The 23621-nt window shown below is 41.1% G+C and overlaps 1 protein-coding gene and 1 long non-coding RNA gene across 3 annotated transcripts in view; one reads left to right on the plus strand and one right to left on the minus strand.

Moving 5' to 3' along the window:
• The window catches only part of LOC114235457 (uncharacterized), a 154128-nt gene extending 150883 nt beyond the window's left edge, over nucleotides 1–3245 (plus strand). For both annotated transcript variants that reach the window (XR_009008885.1, XR_003621628.2), the window contains one exon: nucleotides 3086–3245. This is a non-coding gene — a long non-coding RNA (uncharacterized LOC114235457). The remainder of the gene's footprint in view (nucleotides 1–3085) is intronic.
• Nucleotides 1–23621, minus strand: part of CHN2 (chimerin 2) — a 328992-nt gene that overhangs the window by 15063 nt on the left and 290308 nt on the right. Inside the window, exons 7-8 of the mRNA XM_007193498.2 lie at nucleotides 19002–19079; nucleotides 3257–3341 (exon numbers count right to left, since the gene is read on the minus strand). Of these exons, the coding sequence (XP_007193560.1) occupies nucleotides 3257–3341; nucleotides 19002–19079 (163 nt within the window). The remainder of the gene's footprint in view (nucleotides 1–3256; nucleotides 3342–19001; nucleotides 19080–23621) is intronic.

Below are 23621 nucleotides of genomic sequence, written 5' to 3' on the forward strand. Positions count from 1 at the left end.
GTACCTTCTAATACTGATTGTTTTTATAGGTGTAAAGAATAATAATATCATTTTTATATTTTATATAATATTATACACACATGATAATGAATATTGTAATCAGTTGCTTTAAATAAAAGCACTTAACTACACCAAGGATTTGAGAGGATCTACACTTTTGTAAAATCATCAGAAAACGATTTTTGTCATTACATGATTTTCATGTCATGTTTACTGGCTGAGTTCTCTGTCTATCCCCTTCCAAAGACAAAAACAGTTCTAATTATCTTAGCTTTATCAACATGAGAAATTCAGCAAAGCTCAAGTAAACTTCAATAACATTTGATAGATCTATTTAGTGAATATAAATGTTGGTGAACTGAACTAAATAGAATAGGCTGGTTTTCTTGTTTGGATATAATAGCACCTACTCCGAGGGTTATCATGAGAATCAAATAAATTCATATATGTGGAGTGTGAAGTGTGAGGAGCATTACATGAGAGTTAAAGAGAAGAAACAGCAAATACGGTGATAGAAAATATAAGGATACCTGCCCAGCTATTCTTAAGTTGTTTCATTGGTCATTCTTACTCACTGAATTCTTATAAACTTCATTTAAAACAATTTTTTAGAAATGTGGTAAAATATACGTAAAATTCCCCATTTTGGCCATTTTAAGTGTATAGTTTAGTGGCGTTAAGTACCTTCCCACTGTGTGCGGCCACCACCACCCATCTCCAAAGCTTTCTGCATCTTTCAAAGCTGAAACTCTGTACCCATAAAACAGTAACTCCCTGGACCCTCTTCCCCTCGGCCCCTGGCAACCGCATTCTGCCTTCTGTGTCTATGAATATGACTACTTTAGATGCCTCACAGAAGTGGAATCATACAGTATTTGTCCTTTTGTGACGGGCTTATTTCACTTAGCATAATGTCCTTAAGGTTCATTCATATTGTAGCCCATGACAGAATTTCCTGAAGAACATTCCATTGAAGGCTGAATAATATTCCATTTTATGTATATACCACATTTTGTTTATCCATTCATCCACTGATGGATACTTGGGTTGTTTCTACCTTTTGGCTGTTGTGAACAATGTTGCTATCAACGTGGGTGTACAAAGATCTGTTCCTTTCAGGTCTTTTGGGTATATAACCAGAAGTGGACTTGCTGGATTATAGGATAATTCTATTTTTAATTTCTTTATAAACTTCATTTTAAGGTCTGAAATGACAGTGTTTTTATGTAGAGTTAAATACTGATATTTTATTAAAATGAAGATGTTTTCTAACAAGTATAAAAATACTCAGTTTTTGCAAACGAATACAATTCTATATGCTATAAATAAAGTCAAGTTAATTTAAAAAATATTTAAATTATGTAAAATATGGAGAGTTGAGAGGTAATGAAGGATATTCCAAACATTTAATGATCAGTTTTCAGTTCTCCTGCTGCCCAGAGGAAGTATGAGGTTAAACAGTGGCCACTGGAGAATAGTAACATAGCCTTAGAATTATGTTTTATTTTAAAAAAAACACACAGAAAAAAAACCCAAAAAAAACCCAAACTCTCTTATCCCAGAGCAAGTTGCTGTTCAAAGCTAATCTGAATCCCCCGAGTTTTGTTCTCATAATATTGACTTTGGACCAGTTTCCTGCTGAAATTGGATAATAGAAGCAATTAGGGATATTTTTGGTAGGTATAATCTGAACAGGTTGAACTAATGACCACTGAGCAATTCAGATAGTCCACCACTTTGCTCAGTGGTTGAACTGTGAGATACTTTGTAACTTCTGTGGTAATCAGGGGTATCTGGAACATTTCTGGAGAGTCTGCCTCCAAACCTACATTTACTGCTTGCCTCATGGATCTGGGATGCGGGCAGGTAGAGGAATTGACCTGCACGAGCACTCCTGGACCCGTCCAGGTATCACCACAGGTGACTGCTGTATCTATATAGTAGAAGCTGAAATAGCCCTTTCCAGGCAGAGAAAGGATTTAAGGTCCCATGATCCTGTGAACCAAAATGGGCAGTATGGGGAAATAGATCATCATTTTTAATTTTTATTTTTAAAATTTTTATTGAAGTATAGTTGATTTACAGTGTTGTGTTAGTGTCAGGTATACAGCAAAGTGATCAGTTATATATCTATCTTTTTCAGATTCTTTTCCCATATAGGTTATTACAAAATATTGAGTAGAGTTCCCTGTGCTATACAGTAGGTCCTTCTTGTTTATCTATTTTATATATAGTGTGTATATGTTGCTCCCAAATTCCTAATTAATCTCCCCCGCCACCTTTCCCCTTTGGTAAACATAAGTTTGTTTTCTATGTCTGTGAGTCTGTTTCTTTTTGTAAATAAGTTCATTTGTAGGAAACAGATCATCTTAATGTAGTGTCATTAGCTTATTTTAAATGCTTCATAAGAATTATTTTTTAAAATCATACCCTAGCAAGAAAGAAATCAGTCATGCTGTCAGTGGAAACCCAGTCAACATATCACAGGAGGCTATTCTTGCTCCCGGCCGGAACTGTTTGCCAGAAAAAGCATGGCATGATGAATTAGGAAGCCTGGTTAAACATTAATTTGGCAATTCTTTGCTGTTTTGTTAGATGTATCTTAATAAGATGTGCTGTGTGCTCTTAGCAATGGGTGTGTGCGTCTAGTTCTAGGTGGAAAAACACCTAGGGTTTCAAAGTACTTTGAAAATATGTGATATCAAATCAAGGTGTGTATTTTCACTGCTAATCTGATGGCAGAAAAATACTGGGTATGGGCTCTGGAGCCAAATCAATGTTCCACCACTTACTATGTAGCCAAGGGCAATTAATGATTATCAGTAAGGCTCAGTTTCTTCATCTATTTAATGGGGAGAATAATTGCATCTCCCCGAAGGTTCATTGGTGAGGCTAAATGGCATGATAAATAGAAGATGGGAAAGCAATGTAACTTTTCTATCTATGCAATTCCATTGGAATTGATTTGTTTTTTTCTTTTAAGGACAGCTACCTAGTTTGGGTGGCAGGTAGGTGCCTAAGAAAATATACTCCCCTGGATTTTTTTCTTTTCTTGTATAAACAGAGATATTCCTTTTCATTCTAGCAAACACCTAGAGGAGTCTCTCCATTAAGCACAGAGATGCCTTGAATCTTCCAGAAAGCTAGACTTCTGAGCTAATCTGGGCCTATTTCCCCGCTCTGGAGAGATGCCCTCCAGCTCATCATTGCGGCGCTTGATGTAAATGGAAAAGGGGAAGGAAAGCTCCGTGCCTACCTGAGCATCGGACCCCTTGGGCAATAAGCCCCCACATGAAGTTGGCGCAGTATTCACACCAGTGTGGGCCTCGGAACGTGTGGACCTGTGAGCCAAGATGAAGAAAAGTGTTAGAGAAGTCAGTCACCTGGAGGCAGGTGGCCTTGGACGTGAAACGAATAGATGACGCCAAGAAACGAAGGCCTGAGTGGGAGTGAGCATTCCTCACTGGGCGTTTTCTTTCCAGTGGGGATGAGTTGTGAACAGACCTGGAAAAAACATAGATGTGCTTTGATTTTTGAAAATCCTCCACTGAGCCTCCATGCCCCATACCAGAGCCAGAAAGGAATGTGGAGAAACAGTAAGAGGACAGGGCCATGCCATCAGCTAAGGAATGAGACTCTCCCTACCCCAAACAAGGCACTGTATGGAAAAACCCAAGAGAGCCTGAGCTGGTTGCTATAACCTGCATTTAGCTCAGCAAGTTCTGGAAGGCCGACCTCGGTTACTGTGGCCTTTTGACCAAAGTTGCCCTATCTATAGACTATCCAGGTAGGTATAAATAAGACATGACTGTGGGAAAATTAGAAGGTTCCAAGGCTTTAAGCCACTTCCAGAAAAGGCATTTTAAAAAGTGAGGGAGTTGGCTGAAAATGAAGGCTACCAATACGGTCTATAGAATTGCCTTCCCCAGAGAGGTGTCTGTATTCAGCGGGCCCCGGTGTGGCCTCTGGGTGTGTGTAGGTTGAAGGTGCCTTCTGATTGGCCAAGGTGCCAGTCTCATTGGTTGGTGGCCAAGTCAGTTGTTAAATATTTTGAACATTATGAAGTAAGGATGGTCTTATCTCTCATTATTCAGGTACAGGTCCACCTGTGACACGACCATGTATTAAGTCATGATTTAAAACAAAACAAAAAATACATGTTCCCTGGCACCAATGAGCTGCAGGAAGCAGAGCTAGGGGATTCCTTGAAAGCAAATGTGGTTGAAGTAAGCCAGAAACCATCACAGGCAGTCTATTTGGAGCACATCAATCTATGTGAAAAGGTCTTGAATTTTTACAAAATTAAAATATTATGAGACTGTGTGGCTCACATAAGGACTTTCAAAGTTTTAAACCTCCATCAACAAATAAAAGACATGCAGACAATATTATTTTTTTAAGAGACTGGGAGGCCTGTACAGGCCTGTATAGTCAGGATGACAACTACGGTCACAATTTGGGAAGATGTTCATCAGAGCTCTACTTAAGAAAAAGTGGCATCACTTTGAGATCTTTACTTATATATACTAGTAACTGGGTATACATAAAGTGACGAATGAAACAAGCTTGGTTCCCTCCTAATGGCACTCACAGATTTGTCAAGGCAGAGAAAGTAGTCAATTAACCCATCAAAAAGAGCAACTTCTGACCACGGTTTCTATGCAATAAAACTAAGTTCTAATAGTCTTTTGGTATTTCAGTTTGTCACATGCAAACTGCACACCTTATACTATTTCTGCTTTGAAAAATGATGGGGGGAAAAGAAAACCCTCTCAGAATTATTTTTACTAAAATGGAGAATCGTGCTGCAAGGAAATGACACTAAGATATGACAGAGCACCCCTTGCTGGAATGCAGAGAATCCATCCGAGGGAGCGCTTGCATTCTCCCAGAGCCAAAATGCCATGATTCATTGAAAGGCCCACTCACATTAAATGTGGTACTAAAAGAATTCCTCAGTAAAGTGTCCTACTGAAAGCTGAACATTTTACAAATTCAGCAATCAAAGGTTTCTTAATATTTCACTAGAAATGTTCTAAAGGGACTGCTGGTTAATCATGGCAACAAAGTTGATTGTTAATATACTGTTGAAACTGCAAGATCGATAAAATAATATGTAAATAATATATTTCAAAAAAAAAAAAAGAAAAGAGAAAAGGTGTGGAAAGGGCTATAAAAGAAAAAATGAGGCTGTTACTAGAGAGATTTAAGAAAGGCCCCGGTGTTATCCATGATGGTCAGGAAGTCATCTTTTGAAAGGTGACCTCAAGCTGCTTGAAGGAAGAGAAGGAGCCAGTCTGGTGGGGGCACTGAAGGGAGCATTTCAGGCAGAAGGAATCTACGGAGGTCCTGCAGGAGCAAAAGAGCTTGGTGTGACTGAGGGACTATAAGGCCAGGGTGGCCAGAACACCAGAGTGAGGGGGAGAGAAATTGGGATGAGGCTGAAGGTAGGACAGGGCCTTGAAGGCTTTATTAACGAGTGTGGATTTGGTTGTAATCTAGGTCCAAAAGGAAGTTCTTGAAGGACTTCAAGTAGGAAGATGATTTTTTAAAAAAGATGTTCCGACCACTGTGTTGAAAATGGAAGCGAGAGTGTTAACAGCAGAAAAGATTCAGAAACTGGGTAGTGGTTTCTAGTTGGGAAATGATCGAGGCCATGACCAGGATGTTGGAGGAAGAGACGGAAAGTGAATGGATTCGAGTTCTCTTTTGAAGATAGAATTTAAAGGACTTGACAGTAGAATAAATGTGGGTCTTTGAAGGAGAGAGGACTGAAGAGTGACTCCTAGATTCTAGCTTTAGAAACCGGGTGGATAGTGATGCCACTTGCTGAGATATGGAAGACATTCTTTTGGGAGAAATTCAAGAATTCAGCTTTGAGCAGTTTAAGGTAAAATGCTGCTGAGATTCCAAGTGTTATGGTCAAGCAGGAATTCACACACTATTCAATAACTCAGAGGAGGAGTGGAACTGGAGGTATACATTTGGCCATCCGTGACAAGTAAATGGTATTTAAAATCGTGTGAATGGAATAAAAAAACCTATTAGCAATAGAGAGTAGAAAATGAGGAAAATAGAGCTCAATTCCAAGCCCATGGTGCTCCAACATTTGGAGAGAACCAAGAGAGTAAAGCGTTTCAGAAGTCAAGAGGTGAAGTGTGTTGTAGGGAAGGAGTGGCCAACCAGGTTGAATGCTGGAAAGAGGTCCAGTTAAATGAGGGCTGAACTGTGATTCAGACACATGGAAGTCATTGGCAACCTTGGCAAGAGCTGTCTCTGGATTGTTGAGGGCAGAAGTCGTACTCAAGGGAACTGAAGGATAACTGGGAGGCATGGAAGTAGAGAAATGTGTAGGCAAATTCAAGAAGTTTGGTGGTGATGTCCAGCAAAGCAACAAAGATAGCTCCAGGGAGACATGGGGTGGGCCCTGTGAGGATTTTTTTTTTTTTTTAAATAAAAGATGGGAGACATTAGGGCATGTTGACTTGTCAATGAGATTGATACAATAGGTAGAAGAGACTGGAGTTGCAGAAGAGAGAGAAGCAAAGGAGTGATGATCCTGAAAAGCTGAGAGATGATGGGGTTAAGGGCATATATGGAAGCGATATTCAAAAAGAGAAACAGTTGAGATCTTTCCAGAATTGCTAAAAGACACAAAACCCTCAGATTAAGAAAAGCTAAATGAGCCTCAAACCTGATGAATAAAAAATAATTTAGACCTATATAGATTAGAGTGAAAGTGCAGAATACCAAAGAGACAAGCAAAATCCTGAAAAAACAGGTTACCTGCGAAAGGACAGCAATTAGGATGAAAACAGACTTCTCCTCACCAAAAAAGAGACAAGTAGATTACAGATTTCATCAAAGTGCTCAGAGAAAATTACTGCCAACCTAACTTCTATACACAGCTAATTACCATTCAAAAGCAAGGGTGAAATAAAGATATTTTCAGACAAATGCCAAGAGTTTCCACTCACAGGTCCTCACTCAAAGATACACTTAGGGATAATATAGTTCTGTAAGAAGCACACTGAACCTAGTGGGAAAGGACAGGATTCAAGAAGCCAGGGTGAGCAAGAAAACTGGGAAACACAGGCCAATCTAATCAAGCCTGTTTATGAAACAATAACAAGATGACTAATTTCAGAGGACTGAAACACAGGATGAAAAAAAGGATATGGAAGATTCAAACAGTAAAACAAAGAAACAAAAAAGATTATTGTAGAATATAATGAAATAGAAAAAGAAAAGAAAAAGGATTTAAAAAAACTAACAGGTGATTTTTAAAAAGATTTATAAGATAGGCAAACCTTGGGCAATTGATCAAGAAAAAAGGCACAAACAATAAAAGAGAGGACATGAATGCAGATGCAGTAATGATATAAAACAAAAACCTCGAGAATGCTAACTTTCTACCCACAAAATTAAAAGTTATATGAAATGGATGATTTTCTTAAAGAATATAAATTATCAAAATGACTCAAAATAATATAGAAAACCTAAATTCAGTTATACCCATTAAATAATTAAATCTGCAGTAAAACATCTACCCTCAAATAGTCATTGATCCCAAATAATCTTATTAGGTTTGATCGAATTTTTAAAAAACAATCTCTAGCCAATACAGACTACTGCAGAGCGGAGAGGAAAAAAAAGAAAAGCTCCACAATTCACTTAATGAAGCTAATGTAATCTTGATTCAAAAACCATACAAGAATGGTACATAAAAGTAAAATTATACATCAATTTCAATTATGAACATAAATATAAAAATCCTACTGAGTGTAGTATTATATTTAAATGTCGTGACCGAGGAGGGTTTATTTCAGAGATTTAAGGTAGTTGACATATTACTAGAATTCATAACAATAATAAAACAAGAGAGAGAAACCACATAATCATTTAAAAAATTAGAATACCAACAGTTAATAAAATTCAACACCTGTTCATAGTAATAGCAATTAGCATACTAGAAATAGAGGGAACTCTCCTAAAAATGGTTGATTAAAGATATCTATGATACACATATAATAAAATCACATTTAAAGATAAAACATTAGAATAATTTCCTTTAGAGTCAGCAGAAAGAAAAGGCTGCCTGCTATAAGTGCTTCTCTTGGGCATTATCCTTCAGAGTTTTAACCAGCATAATAAAACAAGACAAAGAAATACATCATATATGGTTGGAAGAAAGAACAAGGCCATCAAGTTTACTTAATATAAGAGCAATAAGAAGAAATCAGTAGCATCGCTATACATCAGCGATAACTCATTTTGTTAAATCATAAAAATTAAAGACTCCATTTATAGCATCAGCAATAATCTAAAATAATTATAAAATAATTAATAACATAAGTAAGGAGATATTCTATATTCATGTATGGCAACGTTCGATACTGTAAATATATCAATTATCCTCCAAATGAACCTTTAAATTCAATGCAATTTCAAGCAAAGTCTCCATGGTGCTTTTCACAAAACTTGACAAGATGACCCTACAATCTATATGGAAGAATAGAGCAGAAAGAAATAGCGATGATAATTTTGAATAAGTAGAAGAACATAAGAAAACACATCCGACTATATATCAAGACTTCTATAGTTAAAAAAAAAAAAAAAGTAAAACACCATGCAGGATGGACAAACAGACCAGTGGTACCAAGTGGAAAGATCAGAAACCAAATCACACATATATGGAGACTTGGTATATCTCAGAAATGGCATTACAAATTGGTGGGGGAAGGATGTCAGAGAGGGGAACTATTTCCTAGCTCATCCACCTATTCACCCACTCATTATTCACTCATTTATTCAATACTTACATGCTGATTGCCTACTTTTAACCTGGTACTATACTAGTCCTTGGATAACAAAGTCAAAATAGATCAGGGGAGCAAAACCTTCCTGCACTCAAGGATCTCATCTACAGGAATAAACAGGCAACATAAATAATTATCCTATGGTAGGATACTGGAGAGAATAATAAATTCTTCCTGAGAAGGCTGGGGAAAGAGATATTTGAACTGGGTTTTTTAAGGATGGATAGGAGTTCACTAGACTGGGAAAGATTAGGCTGAGGGGGAGCTGATGATGTTGACCTGGAGAGGCAGATAACTCAGGGAGAACATTCCAAGAAGAGGAAACAGCACAACCAAAGGCCAGTGAAGGTGGGTTTGGCTTTTTAAAGGCATTCTTTTCGTGTAGGTCATGCAAAAAAAAAAAAAAGGAGTGACAAAATTCTTATCTGGAACATCTCCAATGGATGAAGAACTCACATGGGAAATAACATGCCTTGAGGTAAAAATAAAAATGCAATATTTAGGAATTAGGAGAGTAGCTACAATGTTCACCATACATTGACAAAATGGAAACTGGTCTACTGGATGCTTCAGGAAATACAGGATACACTAATCACAGATTTTCTAAAATTTCACTTTTTGCCATATTTTAAAAAATAATTAAGCATATCAAGATTGCATTTAATGCTTATTAGCCCTGCTCATATTTACCAACAACCTTTCCCATCAGTGTTTCCCCACTGCCTTCCATCTCATTTCTTCAGCCAAACTAATGCAGGCAGACATTTCTGAATAGCAAATAGCTCCACTCATTGTCCCCACAAATACACATTCCCCAGAAATATAGCAAAATGGGGACAGAAGGGAATGTAAAGTTAGTTAAACATTATTTTAGGTCCACTGCCTAATTTCCGCTTTGTGATGCGACGTTGTTTGTTTTCACGGCCGATATATCGTTCAATTTTCTTTTGGGTTCACAAGGACAATCTCTAGACAGTAGGCTATATGTAAATGCTGAGGGTACACTCTCTGGATCCATTTTATTTTGGATTGAGTTATTATGTTTACTCTCCCAATGAAATGCCCCATATCTTGAAAAGTCACTGATCAGCTTTTTCCATTCTCTGAAGTTTATTGATTTTCAAGAATATCTTTTCAGAAAAAAGAACGTTTTGCAAACTTTAGGGCAGTAACTAAAATACCCCAGACAGGAAGAAAATACCCCAGACAGGAAGAATGTCTGTCCAAGACTATTATACTGGGCCTGGTCTGCCTGGAATTCAAAAACCACACCAAACAGAAAAAGATGATATTACAGGAGATAAGGTCTGTTTGACAAATAGCCCAGGAATAGCCACTTAGGAAAAACAAGAACAAGAAGAGTTGTCAAGAAAAATCTCAGGCATTTAGCAAGTATCCCCCAACTTGACTCTTTCTAAGTGAGCAGGATGTTACTTGTCTCACATCTGCTGAATCTGGAAAGCAGTATTCTCTGGTGGTTTCATAACAAATATGTTTTGATGGGTCAGTGTAGACACTGCCCAAGTGTATAATCAGCTCAGCCCAGGTTCTAGACCATAAGAAACAGAAAGTGCTATTTATGATGTGCTACAGTTGAGAAATTTTGCTTTTCCTTATCAGTATACATCAGGGTTTCTCAACCTTGGCACTATTGACATTTTGGGCTGGGTAAGTCTTTGTGCATTGTAGGACAGTTAGCAGTATCCCTGGCCTTTACCCACTAGATGCCAGTAGCAACCCCTCAGCTGGAACAACCGCAAATGTCTCCAGATATTGCCCAATATGCTCTTGGGGACAAAGTAACCTTGATAGAGAGTCACGGGTATAGACTAAAACCACATCACCTCAGTTTGTCATTTTTATTACTCCTATTAAAATGAGAACTTTATTCTTTTACTTTGATATGAAAAGGACTCTGGATCAAAGGCAATTTTTTCTTAGCTGCTTTATATGCAGAGAAGAAGGGGCTGGAGATGGCTAAAGTCATTTTCAGCTACAAGTCTCTGGGTTTAGGGCTCATCTAGTCTAGCTTTTGCCCAGAGTTACCTGGGCGGCTGGAGGACAGGCGGCTTGTCCACGGTCACCCAGATGGTCAGCAGCACTTGGCCTCCCGATCTCAGCCAAGGGTTTTTCCTATAATCGACTGCATTTCCCATCATCATGTGACATTGAACTTGTGTGAGAAATTAGGTTAAACTTTGGACTTTTCCCTCTTGCAAGATCAGATGAAATACTGGCCTTGAAGTGAACCTTTTCAGATGTAGGGAAATAGCCAAGGGGAATCACTGGGCCTGTGACTGAAGACTCTGGGTTTTCCTTGAGGCCTGCTGAGCAGACGCCGTGGGACAGCTGGGCTTCTCCCTCGTGGCACCACTGACCACCACCCCCCAAGGTGCGTCTATTCAGCAGCTGTTCTAGTACATTTAAAACAGGATTTCATTTCTAAAACACTGACTGCCACAAAGCTTTTTGGGATTCTCCCCATTGCATAAAACGAGATATCCTTATGCTGGCTGACTTCCTCTCAGGTTGATGAGGGCATCAGCGCCAACATCCTTTGACACTTCCCTGCTCAAAGACCACCAGGGCCCCCATTGTCAACTGCAAGTTTTCTCAACCTTGGCACTATTGACATTGGGGCCGATAACTCTTTGTGGTGGGGACTGTCCTGGGCCTTGTAGGATGTTTCGCAGCATCCCTGGCCTCTGCTAGATGCCAGTCATGAGAATGAGAAATGTCTCCATTGCCAAATGTCCCTTGGGGAGCAAAACTGCTCTGGTGGAGAACCACCTAGCAGGGGAAGAGCTCACATTCTTACGTCACCACCATCTTTCTTGTACCTGGCAGTGCCTGGCACATAATTGGCCCTCAGTCTGTATTTGCTGAATAAAAAAAAGAATGTCTAAATAGTTACCTCTTCTTAGAACTTATACCCAGCTAATACGTACAGTGATCACTGGTGTTTTTTTTGTCTCCACAAAACACAGAAGGAGTATTTCTCTGGACTTAAAAAGCCAGAATCAGCCATTTAGTCATTTAGAATAGTCCCTTTGAATGAAATGTTCTTTGGCATAAAAAAAACTCAATATAAAATTAATAACAACTAAGCATTTTATATGGGCCAGACTTGTTAGTAAATGATTTACATTTGTGGAACACCTTGGCCAAGCCACTTGCCTGGTATGTGGCCTAAGCAAGGAGTCTCTGTTGGGTTAGCTGTCAAAGCCTATTTTCTTTCTACCAGGCTCTGCTGGTTTGTAAAGGATTTACAATGACAGTGTCCCAGTATTTACATAAAAACATGCCAAGGAGGTATAAGATAAGCTTTAGGTCAGACCCTGGCAGGCAGAGAAGGTACTCACCTATGTGACAGCCTTGTCCAAAACTTGTTTCCTCACTTGGCCAAAATCCCTGCCATGAATGAAATTCCATTGCAGAAAGGCATCGTGCTGCTGGTCTCAAGAGGACTCATTTAAAACATGACTACTAGATTAATTTAGCTGTCATTTTCATGAACAAGCCCTTTTTAAACTGAGCACGTACTATCTGTGGAGTCATAGTAAATCTTGGTGAATCACAGAAGAAAGGGTTTTCGTGCAACCTACTAGGTTGGTTTGTCAGAAAACAGATGATATTTCAAATTAACCCTAATGTGTAGCCAATTTGTAGAATGCAAAGCCTCCAGAGGACGTGGAGAAGGAGAAGCTGAGATCTAGAAACTAGGGCTGGCAGGTCTCAGCAGAGTGGTCCATGGAGTAACTCGGCAGATAGGAGCAATGGAAGGGGGGCAAGAGGACCAATCCAGGGGAAGAGGGTGGAGGGTTTGCCAGACACAAACCTCATTTACTGCCCAGGTTTGCTGAGGGCTAGTCCTAGCTCCAAAATGGCACAACAGCAATGGGTACACTTTGTAAAAGATGGAACTAAAAGAATAGAGACTCTTCCTTATACCTAAATAGATGACAAGACTAACTTGTGCTGCAGAATGCCCAGGCTTTCAGATACTAATATTAATAATAACATCGAGGCTCAGAGTAGCTTCATGACTTCCTTCAAGCAGAACCCGGTGGAAAGAGTTGGACTTTGATGTGAAACTTTAAGTGGAATTCTTCAAAACAAGGAGGAAAGGATTACAGCTGCCATCTCCAGGCTATCGACTTGGGAGGATTCCTTTCTTTCACACGTAACCTGGGTACCATCCATCCTCCAGACATCCTATAGCCCCATCCATGTATTTACGGGGAGGGGGTGACCTCCATGGCCAGAGTTATCTGAGCATAGTAGACACCTGGTCTAAGTCAGGCTATTCCGATTCTCTCTCTGGAAATTTAGAATTGGGATTTTGTGGCCGGTCTTTGTAATATGTAAACTAGGGAGTTATCATCAGCCATATTCTGCAGACCATATGGACTAAGACTTCTTGTGCAGGGAGAGAACAATGAGAGTAGAAAGCAATGAAGTGATGGGAAGGGAGGGAGAGGGAAGAGAATGGAAGAGAGGGAGGGAGGGGGTAGAGAAGGAGACAGTGGGTCCAGGTGTACCCCCAGTTCCTGCTTCCTCCCTGCCTGAGTTCTGAGCAGTCCCTTGGGGGCTCTATGAGGCCTGCCTATTATTTCACTTAAGATGGTTTCCAAGGGTTCTATTATTTGAAAATAAGGGGTTTCTAATAACTATAATGGGGGAGCCAGGCTACAGTAGATAAAAATGACTCATCTTCATAGCGCTTTGAGAGCAGAAGCCTTATTTTCTTCATAAAGCCCAGTATTTCCAAGCCTGTTTACTCCAGTCTCACTTTGAGTCCCTCATTTTATATTCAAGGTGATGAAGTTAGCCTTTCCTTGAACTGTTCCTTCCAGACTTGCTTCTGCCACAACAGCCTTTTCTGATTATTAAACAAAAGAAACAAAATAAAACTCACAACCATTTCTGAAGTGATTTCTGCCTGTGCCAAAATGCAGGTGCAAAACCCAACCACCCTTTTCCCCAGGCACACGGAAGCGGGACCAGGACAGGCAGGGGCCCCTGCACGCCCGCGAGAATGCAGGGCGGGCAAGATATTGGGCGTGAAGTGCTGGCACATTTTATGAGGATAACAAAGATGAGGAAAAGCAAGGGGTTTGCACGTGGGAAGCAAATATGGCTTGTTCCAAAGCAAATGACCACCAGATTGATAAGAATGCAGAAACTGATGATAGGCAAAGAAACCGTCAAGGAGCCACAAAACCCAAACTGGGAGGTCGTGGTGCTGCCACACCCTGGATGGGTGTCCCAGCCTCAGCTGGGACATACTCTCAGCCTCCTGGACTTCTTGTCCTGGCCCCCAGAATCTTCGGGGTGGGAGGTGCTGCACGCGCACGTGCGTACACACAGTGTACTGCAGGAAAAGGATGCTGCTGGTGCAGCCTCGTCTATGGAGAGTGGGGGACATAAAAGGGCAAGTTGGCAACCGTTTAACTTAAGCCCAGTCAAGGCCACTTTTGAGAGTCACCACACAGGAAGCTGGGACAATGGGAGTAAACCGGGCACGTGTCTCCCCCGCTTGCCTGCATGTAAGATACCGGGTAGCATGGTCGGTGACCCTGGCAAGGACCGCTACCCACCACCTGGAAAGACTTGAGCACAACTAACACAAGCACAACAAGCCCCGGATGAGGGCAAACTGTGGGACAGGGAGTGAGGAGGGAAAGTGCAAGCTTAGGTAGGCAGGGTCAGGAGATACCTGCTACACATCCTGTCAACATATTCACCGACAGTCGGCTCTGGGCCAGGCCCTGATTGAGACACTGGGATTTCTGCAGAAAGTAAAACAGACAAAAGTCTCTATCTCCACCCCTTTTCCCCCACCCAGGGGGGTCTTTCTTTCTGATAAGGGGAAGGCAAACACATAAATACATGTGTACAATGTCAGCTGGTGATCAATGCTATGGATGAAAGTAAAGTTGGCAGAGGGTTGGGAAAGGGACGGATGGGGATAGAAGAGGACTGAAGAGAAGATGGACAGGGGAGGCCTAGGGGAGGGATTGGTGGGATGGGAACACAGGTGATATCAGGATCGGGTGGTCTGCTCTCTAACGTTTAGAACTTTCTGGACCTTTGCTCTCCATGCATATTGCACATAGGGAGAGAAGAGTGCCCCTGAAGTACCTGGGTGGAGGGAGAGAATTCAGGAGAAGAAGCGAGTGATGTACACACACATGCAGATTGGGAAGGCTGAGAGCATGGGTGAGCTAAGCGCACAAAGTGCCAATGGGTCAGCAGGCTGTGACCACCCGACCCGCCCCAGCTGACTCTCCAGATGTGCAGTGAGCAACTCTCTCTCCTGGATGGTATCTTCCCTGTACCCTGTTCACCCTTGGCTCATTTCTAATTCCAAGTTCTGACTCATGTCCTTTGCACTGCCTGGAATGCTCTTTCATTTTTTAACTACATTGTGTTGAGAAGAAGAAAGAGATGATAGAAAAAAGAAGGACAGGAAGAAGTGAAGGTAGAAAAGAAGAAATACAGAGACAGAGAGAAAGCTAAACATCAAAACTCAAGAAAAATGAGAGACACGAAAAGATGAACAATAAAGTAATAATAGTAGCCAAACTTACTGGGTGCCAGTGACCTTGAGTGATTTACATGTATTCTTTAAACCTTACAGCACTCCCATTTTACAGATGAGGAAACTGACGCTCAGAGAATTAAGCTCCTTGCCAAAGAGCACTTTGTGGGCAGGAGTACCAAGCTGGCCACAGCTACCTCATCACTGTGCTAAGTGGGGAAGGAAGGACAGTCATCCAGACTGATGGCGCTGCAGGGTTCTCGAGGGTTTCAGAGCTCAGCCATAAGGTGTTCTTAGGGCAGATCCTCTAAAAGAGAGCTAGTTTACCTACGGGAGTGTGCCTCTTTCAGTCCCATGGATAAACAGAGATGCGGACATAAGACACGTTAAATAACAGAACAGCTTTTCTATATATCAAACAGTTTTCATTTTAGAGAGGAGTCTTCTAATGTCATCATTCCTTCAGCAGCTACTCTTAGTTCCTAGTATGTACAAGTAACCCGAGAATTTAGGATTTAAATCAGCAACACTCGCATTTGTATACAGTGTTGAGAAGTATATAATTACTGCATGAAATGAGGCGCAACTTTAAATTGCTGCCGAAACCTTTTGTTTCCAGAGCTGAATTTCGGCTTTTCCTAGACACGCCTTGTTTGGAAAGCAAGGGCAGTAGATATGCCCTCAGGAGCAATGTCAGGGAGCCTTCTTAAAGAGCGCAGCGGGAGGGGTTCCAAACCGTACCGTGTCAGGAGTTTCCACTCATTGCTCTTTTTAAAAATTGTAATTATTGTATTTTTTTTTTTAATTTGAAGTATAGCTGATTTACAAAGATGTGTTAGTTTCAGGTGTACAGCAAAGATTCGGTTATATTTTATATATATATATATATATATATATATACACATATATATATATATATAGATATATATATATATATATATGTGTATGTATGTATTCTTTTTCAGATCCTTTTCATTATAGGTTATCTATTCATTGCTTGTGATGAAGCTGCTGGGGAGAGTGATGAGGAGAGGGCTTTTTACCCGGGGACTAGTCCTGACTGGGGCAGAAAATCCTGTTCTGAAGTGAGGCATCAAGATCTGCTGGCAGATTTGACTCTCTGGTAGGAGGCCTCTAGGCGAGAGTGCAGACAGGGCCTCGCAAGGCTTATTTGTTGATAAGCATGAAAATGTGATTACTTGTTCTTTTTAAACACTTTCTCTATGCCAAACACATAATACCCTCCAATAATAACCCAAATTACAAATCAAGAAAGTTTCAGAACAAAGCCTACTAGAAGTTAATATAAATAAAAACTTACTGCAAATTTAAGATATAAAACAGATTCCAAGCAGATGGCAGGGGCCTTTGATAAGAGCTTTCTTTCTTCTGTTAGGTCAGTGGCATGTTACTAAAACCCCACTGCTCTATTTATAGCAGGGACCTGCTTTTAGAATGTTCTTCTAAAGACCATGCAGAGTTCCCACTTAAAGTTGGTTGGCGGGTGAGGAGAGGGCTGAATGAGGCGGGGATGGGGAAAGGAGTGACAGAAAGAGCCATCCCTCCTCCTGCCTCAGCCACTCATTCTTAAGGACAGTGGCACGAGCAGTACCATTGAAAGCCACAATCAACTGACACAGCGACTCAAGGGTCTGTTATGTCTCAAAGGTGTCTATTTAAAACACGGAAGAGAAACGCTCCTGTCTGGCTTGTGTATTCCCCTCTAACAACCTGTCTGTTCTCTGCCTTTTCTTCTTTTAATAGCAGTAAGTTAGAAGAGATATTGTTAATAGATATAGCTAATAGATACTGACTTTTAAAGCAAACGTTTAAAAAGCTGTTGGTGTTTTTCAGTGATAAATAATTAATATAGTTCATGTTAGCAACAGAACTATTTAAGAAAATAAGATTCAACTAACTTTTTGTTTTAAATGTCTTTATGTCCCGTGCAGAGATCTAAGATTTAAAAAGATTGAAATTAGTTTTGCAACTATCAATCAACTAAATACACTTGGGTATTTTTCACACAAACTCAGACAGAGTATCTACAGAGAGAAGCTAGCCCATGTAAACACATAACTGCGTAGGGCAAAATTCCAGTTGTATCTTAAAGCCAAAAGAATCAGAATTTTCAAGAGGAAGGAAAAAAAATTTGCAAGTCCAAGATCCATCCTCCCATTCATGGTAGTGCATCTATAGGATGCAAAAAATCAGGGATTTCTGCCAGAAGTCAGAAAAATACTTTCGTAAGGCAAAAAAAAAAAAAAAAAAAAATTAGGGTAAAGATAGAAAAGAGGAAAGAGAAAAAACATAAATTAGACCTGTCTCTACTCAGTGATGCCCCAAATTAGACCTGTCACTATTCAGTGATGAGAGAAACAGCAAAAGCCTTGGCATGGATGAGGACCTATCTAATGCAATTCTTCACCCTCATGCTAAATATGGAGAGCTGAATAAATTCCATGCCTCAGGTCAATTATAGCATGCAAATGCCTGAGCTGCTTGCTTTCTAAAAACAGAAGCAGGGCAAACAGACCAAACTAACACAAATGTATATTTAATAGACACACATCTGTCTGTAGGAAGGATAGGAAAGCAACAGAATAAACTAGGTCTCCCTGGTCACTTCTGACAAAGGGTTATCTAGTTCCAGCTGTTACTCGGGCTACTGGCCCTAAGGGAAACGAGTTTTTAAAAGAGAATACAATTTACATTTAGCTGCCCCTGTCTCTTCTTTTCTTCCTGGATCCCTTCATCTCCACTCTCTCCAACTTCCACATCGTCAGCCCATTTGCTGGGGTAAAACCTCTAACGCTGTCCTGTCTCTCCTGCACTCAATGGCGTCTCAAGCCAGGCCATTTGGCATCAGAACCTCCTCCCAGCGCTTCTTGGAAAACACATCAGGGCAAAGGAAACACGCGTAATTTTCTGATGGCAGGCCGTTTCTACAACTGCTAGTCTGAAATGAAGACAGCAGTATTTCCAGTTTATAAATTCACACGGGAAAATCCACTTAAACCGCCACCAGCTCTCTGTATCTTTTTGTTTGGTCTGGTGAGCAGGACCAAGGCTGTGACCCGAAGGAGCTTGGTGGGGCTGCCAGGGTGCCCCCTGCACCCAGAGCACAGACAAAAGCTACTGGATGGTATCTCCTGTCGTCATTTGCTTTCACAGCTGTCTACACATAAACCAAAAGAGTTAGCGTCCCAGAAAACAAAAGACAAAACACAAAATGTGAAACGGGCAACTGTTTTCACTTGCTCAGAGATAACAATATTCTTTACTGCTACTCCGAGTGGAAAAGTACTGCTTGATATTCACCAGATGAGCTCTAAATGCCAAAGACTGGGCATGCTCTGTTTTTCTTTCATTGGACGTGGGAATGTGAAGAGGAAATGGGCCCAGTTCTCCAGAACTAAGTTAACATACATACATATAGGTGTTTCTAAGCATCAGCATCAAGCAAACTGCTTTCTGAAATCTCCTGTCTGATTTGATTCAAAGCAAGTAACTAAATGTGGAAAGCAGAGGAGTTTGCTGTCTCGTTACTTTACCATCAAAGACCAGATGGAAAGCATAAACTGGAGCTCTCCACCTGCCCTTTTATCACAGAAGAAAGAAAGCAGAGGCTCCCTTACCTTAAAGTTGTGTGTCTTCTCATAGTTGAAGTGGTTGTCGTTGTGTGAGAGGGCGGCCCTTCGGACCAGGGAGGAGATCTGTGGACAGGCAAAGAGTTTGAGAGGGGGCCAAAGAAAGCTGCCTTTGACTCCCACCTTCACCCCCAAGGCCACGGCCAGCAGCTCCTGGCGTTTCCTGCCTTGCTTAGGCTTCCGAACCACAGCACACTTTTTCTCATTTTCCAGCCACAGTTCCTCGGAGAACATAGTGCCCGGACCCCAGATCTTTCTAGTTTCCTCTGCGGAGCCTTGGGAAGCTCAGCGCTGTCAGGTTTTTTGAACCGCGGCTAATGTTAGGCAGCAGATTAGAGGCAGCTGCGTCCTGTCTGCAGAGGCCTCGGGCATGTGACCTGGAAGGGCTGGTTTGAGTGATGGAGGGGGCTCTGCATCTGAATAAGGACGGGCCTGTTTTGTTTTGTGCTATTTCTTAAGGCCGACGTGTGCCTGGAACAATAGCACACATTCATGAACACGGCACCCCCCAGAAGCTGTATCCAGTTAGCCACTGAGGAACCAATGCAGGAGGCAGGGGCAGGCAGCTTTATTCCTCCTGCCACAGCTCATTGCCAAGGAGAGACCTCAAACGCTCGCTAGCATATTTCACACACACACACGCGCGCGCGCGCACACACACACACACACACACACACACAACCCCCAACCAGCTCTGATGTTCAAAGCCTGAGGCTGTATCCAATTATTCTGGGGCTCTGAACCCCATCCTGGGCTGAATTCCAGCAGATTAAACCTTTAAACCCTAATGTTTAATCTTATAGGGGATAAAGCCTGTGTCTCTTTTTTTAAAAAAAAATCTGCCCCAGCACTGGAAAGCTTAATTTTTATTCTTATGCACGCATTAAATTAGAACAGTCTGACCACTGAATGAGGCATAAGAGAATGGTATAGCATTTCAGCTCTGGTTTCTGCAGTCAAAGTTTCAAAATAAGAGGCAGGATGTCTTGCTCCCATCCTGCCTCTTATTTTGGATACCCCCATCTTCACCCGACCCAGCCACAAACAGCTCCCTCCATACAAAGACAAGACAAGATTCCTTAACTAAAACCAAAACATCATAGTTTTATTCTTTAAAAAAAATTTTTCCGTGTTAATTCTGTTAGTATCCAAGCTAATGCCCTCCTTGCTCTTAAAAGCATCATCTGTTTGATGGTCTCCCTTGGGACCCTGGTTTTCTGGTCCCAGGTCTCTGCATTAATAGAAGTGAGGAAATCATTATGTCTTAGGAGGACTCCTAATCTGTTGGCAAAGTTTAATGCAGCTAATTCCAGACAGTATGATCAATGCTTTCGGAACTAGAAAACAAGAACGTAGATGGTTGGACCGTGATGTAGATGGGACTGTCCATGAATCTCACCCCATCCTCTATGGGGCCCCATGTTCCAGCCCCTCCAAGCAGCCTTGGGGAGAGTAATAAACGATCAAACTTTTCCTTGTGTAATTCTTTATTCCTGGCAATTACTGTCATTCCAACTTGGTTCAGAAGTCCATCCTCTCATTTCATCCTCTTTTTACTTTCAATAATAATAACAGCCAACTTTTACATTGGGCTTTTGAGCACATTAACTTATGTTATGCCAGACGAGATTTAGAATGTGTTAAGTGCACTTACTCATTTAATCTTCTCATGTGTATGTAAAACAAGACTTTTATTCCCATTCTGTGGATGAAGAGATTATGACATCAAGAGGTATCTCAGGGACATGCAGTTGGTTTAAGCAGCAGAGCCAGGACTACAGCCCAAAACATCTGCATCCAGCACCCGCGCTTCTGAACCCCATGTCCAAGCACCTAGGTAAGCAGTGCAGGGCTGCCTCCTTTACTTTGTCTTGCCAAATTCTTTATCTGAAATATCGGTCAAGTCTGGCCTCTCCTTACTATTCTTGCCTCACAATAACTCAGACCCTTGATATCTCTCCAGTCCACCTTATACACAGCTGCACAACAGCTGCCTTAGTCCAGTCACCACTCCACCTCTGCTCAGAAAATGTCACTGATTCCCCATGGCTTGACTGCGTCCTAGCATTGTGGGTTTTTCATGAGCTCATCTCAATCTATCCATCTTATTTATTTCCCTATACTCCCTGCCACAAATGCTACAAATCCTCTTCTCCGACATAGTCAACTTCCCACATTGGTAGTTTGCTCTGTCCTTTAGCATTTTCCAGCATCATTTCCACATCTACACATATCCACCAATATTCACATTCGAACTCAGATGCCACCCTCTCCAAAAAGACTTCTCCAAACTCCCCACTGGAGGCAAACACTTTCCTCTGGAATCCCATAGTGTTTTCCCCACATTTTTCTTATTGCACTTAATCACTTTATTAGAGTGATTTATAACAGGTCTTATGGTCTGCCATATTGAGAACTCCGTGTGACATGTTCTATGTCTGGTTCACCTTTGCTTCCTCCTACAAGAGGGTCTAGTAAGATTCCCTGCCATAGTAGCACTAAATAAGCTGTCGAAAGCACTTATTCATACAGGAAACCAGAGTTATGGAGGAAGGTGTGCAAAGGTGGTGCATGGAGTGGGGTCTCTTGCCCCACGCATCCCTATGCTTTAGCTTCCAAGGGTGTGAACCTCCAGGGGTCTGCCCTCCTCATGGTCTCCACCACACTCCTTAGCCCTCCTTCCCATCGCCCAATCCTAAAGGACATCTGCCACGCACAGGGACTGACTGAAGGTTTGGCATGCCTTTAACAGTCTTCCAATACTTAGCCTAAAGGCAAAAGGACAGAGAGGAGGAATAAGGGTCCCTTTCCCAAACTTCACTGCTAGCAAATCAGGACAGACCTTCTGATGGCGAGTCATTCTGTGTGAGAAGATATTCTGTGATCCAAATGGCGAGTCATTCTGTGTGAGAAGATATTCTGTGATCCAAACTAGACTGAGTATATGGATATATGGTTTTGGAATCTGATAAAATAACTCTTTAAATGGAAAGTGGGCAAAAGGGGGTCTCCTTTACCTTTTGGTGTGTGCGTGGTTGAATACAAGAAGATTTAATATTTTTCTTGTGTCTGTGCCTTTACTTATAACAAGTAATTTTTATTTCTGACAGTGATTTCTTTTTCAGATATTTGTTCAATAGAATTTACTCAAACACAAGACACATTCAGATATGTGAACAGACACTGTTCCCTCACTTAAGATGCGTCTTTATAGGGAACTGTTAAGTGCTAGCATCTGAGCAAGCATTATTGTGAGAAGTGTGGATGACCCCAGATCACCTCTTATTAAAGGAAAAATGATGACAAAAGTCTCTTGGTAAAAACTTCCCTCTTAAACAGCCCTGCACACACAGAGCTCTTCTTATCCAAACTCCTCCAGGACTGAGGCTGGGTTTCTTTTACATCCTCACAAAGTCTAACACACGTTCTCTATACACAGAGACAGGCTGGCAGTCATTTTCGAACAAAAATTTCTATCTGACGTATTTTTATTCATATATTCATTACATGAAGCACATGTCCCTACATGCTCCGTTTAAATCAGGGATTGTCCACCTTGGAACTGCTGACATTTGGGGCTGGATAATTCTTAGCTGTGGAGGAGGTGTCCTGTGCATTGTAAGATAGGCAGCGGTATCCCTGACCTCCACCCACTAGATGCCGGTCGCATCCCCCAATTGTGACATCACAAATCTCTCCAGACACTGCCAAATTTCTCCTGAGGCAAAACTGCCCCCAGTTGAGAATACCGGGGTTAGATTAATAACACAAATATTTACAGCATGCTTCCTCTGTGCCAGGTATTATGCTAAGCAAATGCTTATATTGCTTATATGCTTAAGTGCATATGTTGGCTTATTTAAGATTTATAACCCTCTGAGGTAGGTACTGTTACAGTTACCCCCACTTTGAGAGGAAATGGGAACTGAGGGTTTAAGTGATTTGCCCAAGGTCACACAGCTGGTAAATGGTAGAGCTGAGATTAGAACCTGGGCACAACTAACTAGGTCTATGCTTTCCCCCCCACCCCCCAAGAATAAGTTTATTTTTTGTGTGTGTGATAAAATATGCATAACATAAAATTTACCATTTTAACAATTTAAAAGTGTATAATTCAGCAATTCAGTGGCATTACGTACATTCACAAAGTTCTGAAATCATTCCCACTATCTAGTTCCAGAACATTTCCATCACCCAAAATGAAACCTTTTACCCAATTAAGCAGTCAATCACCATTCCCCTCTCCCTCCAGACTCTGGCAATGGCTAATCTGCTTTCTCTGTGGATTTGCCTATTCTGAATATTTCATGTAAATGCAATCATGCAATCTATGGTCTCTTGTGCCTAGTTTCTTTCAGTTAGCTTGTTTTCGAGATTCATCCATGCTGTAGCATCTATCAGTACTTTAGTACTTTTTATTGCTGAATAACAATCCATTGTATGGATGTACCACATTTTGTTTATCCATTCTCCAGCTGACGTACATTTGGGTTGTTTTCACCTTTTGGCTATTGTGAATAGTGCTGCTAAGAATATTCTTGAACAAGTTTTTGTTTGAACACCTGTGTCAGTTCTTTTGGGTATAACAGTAAATCTATGCTTTTAACC

The sequence above is a fragment of the Balaenoptera acutorostrata genome, chromosome 7 (assembly GCF_949987535.1).
Source record: "Balaenoptera acutorostrata chromosome 7, mBalAcu1.1, whole genome shotgun sequence".
Lineage (NCBI taxonomy): Eukaryota > Metazoa > Chordata > Mammalia > Artiodactyla > Balaenopteridae > Balaenoptera > Balaenoptera acutorostrata.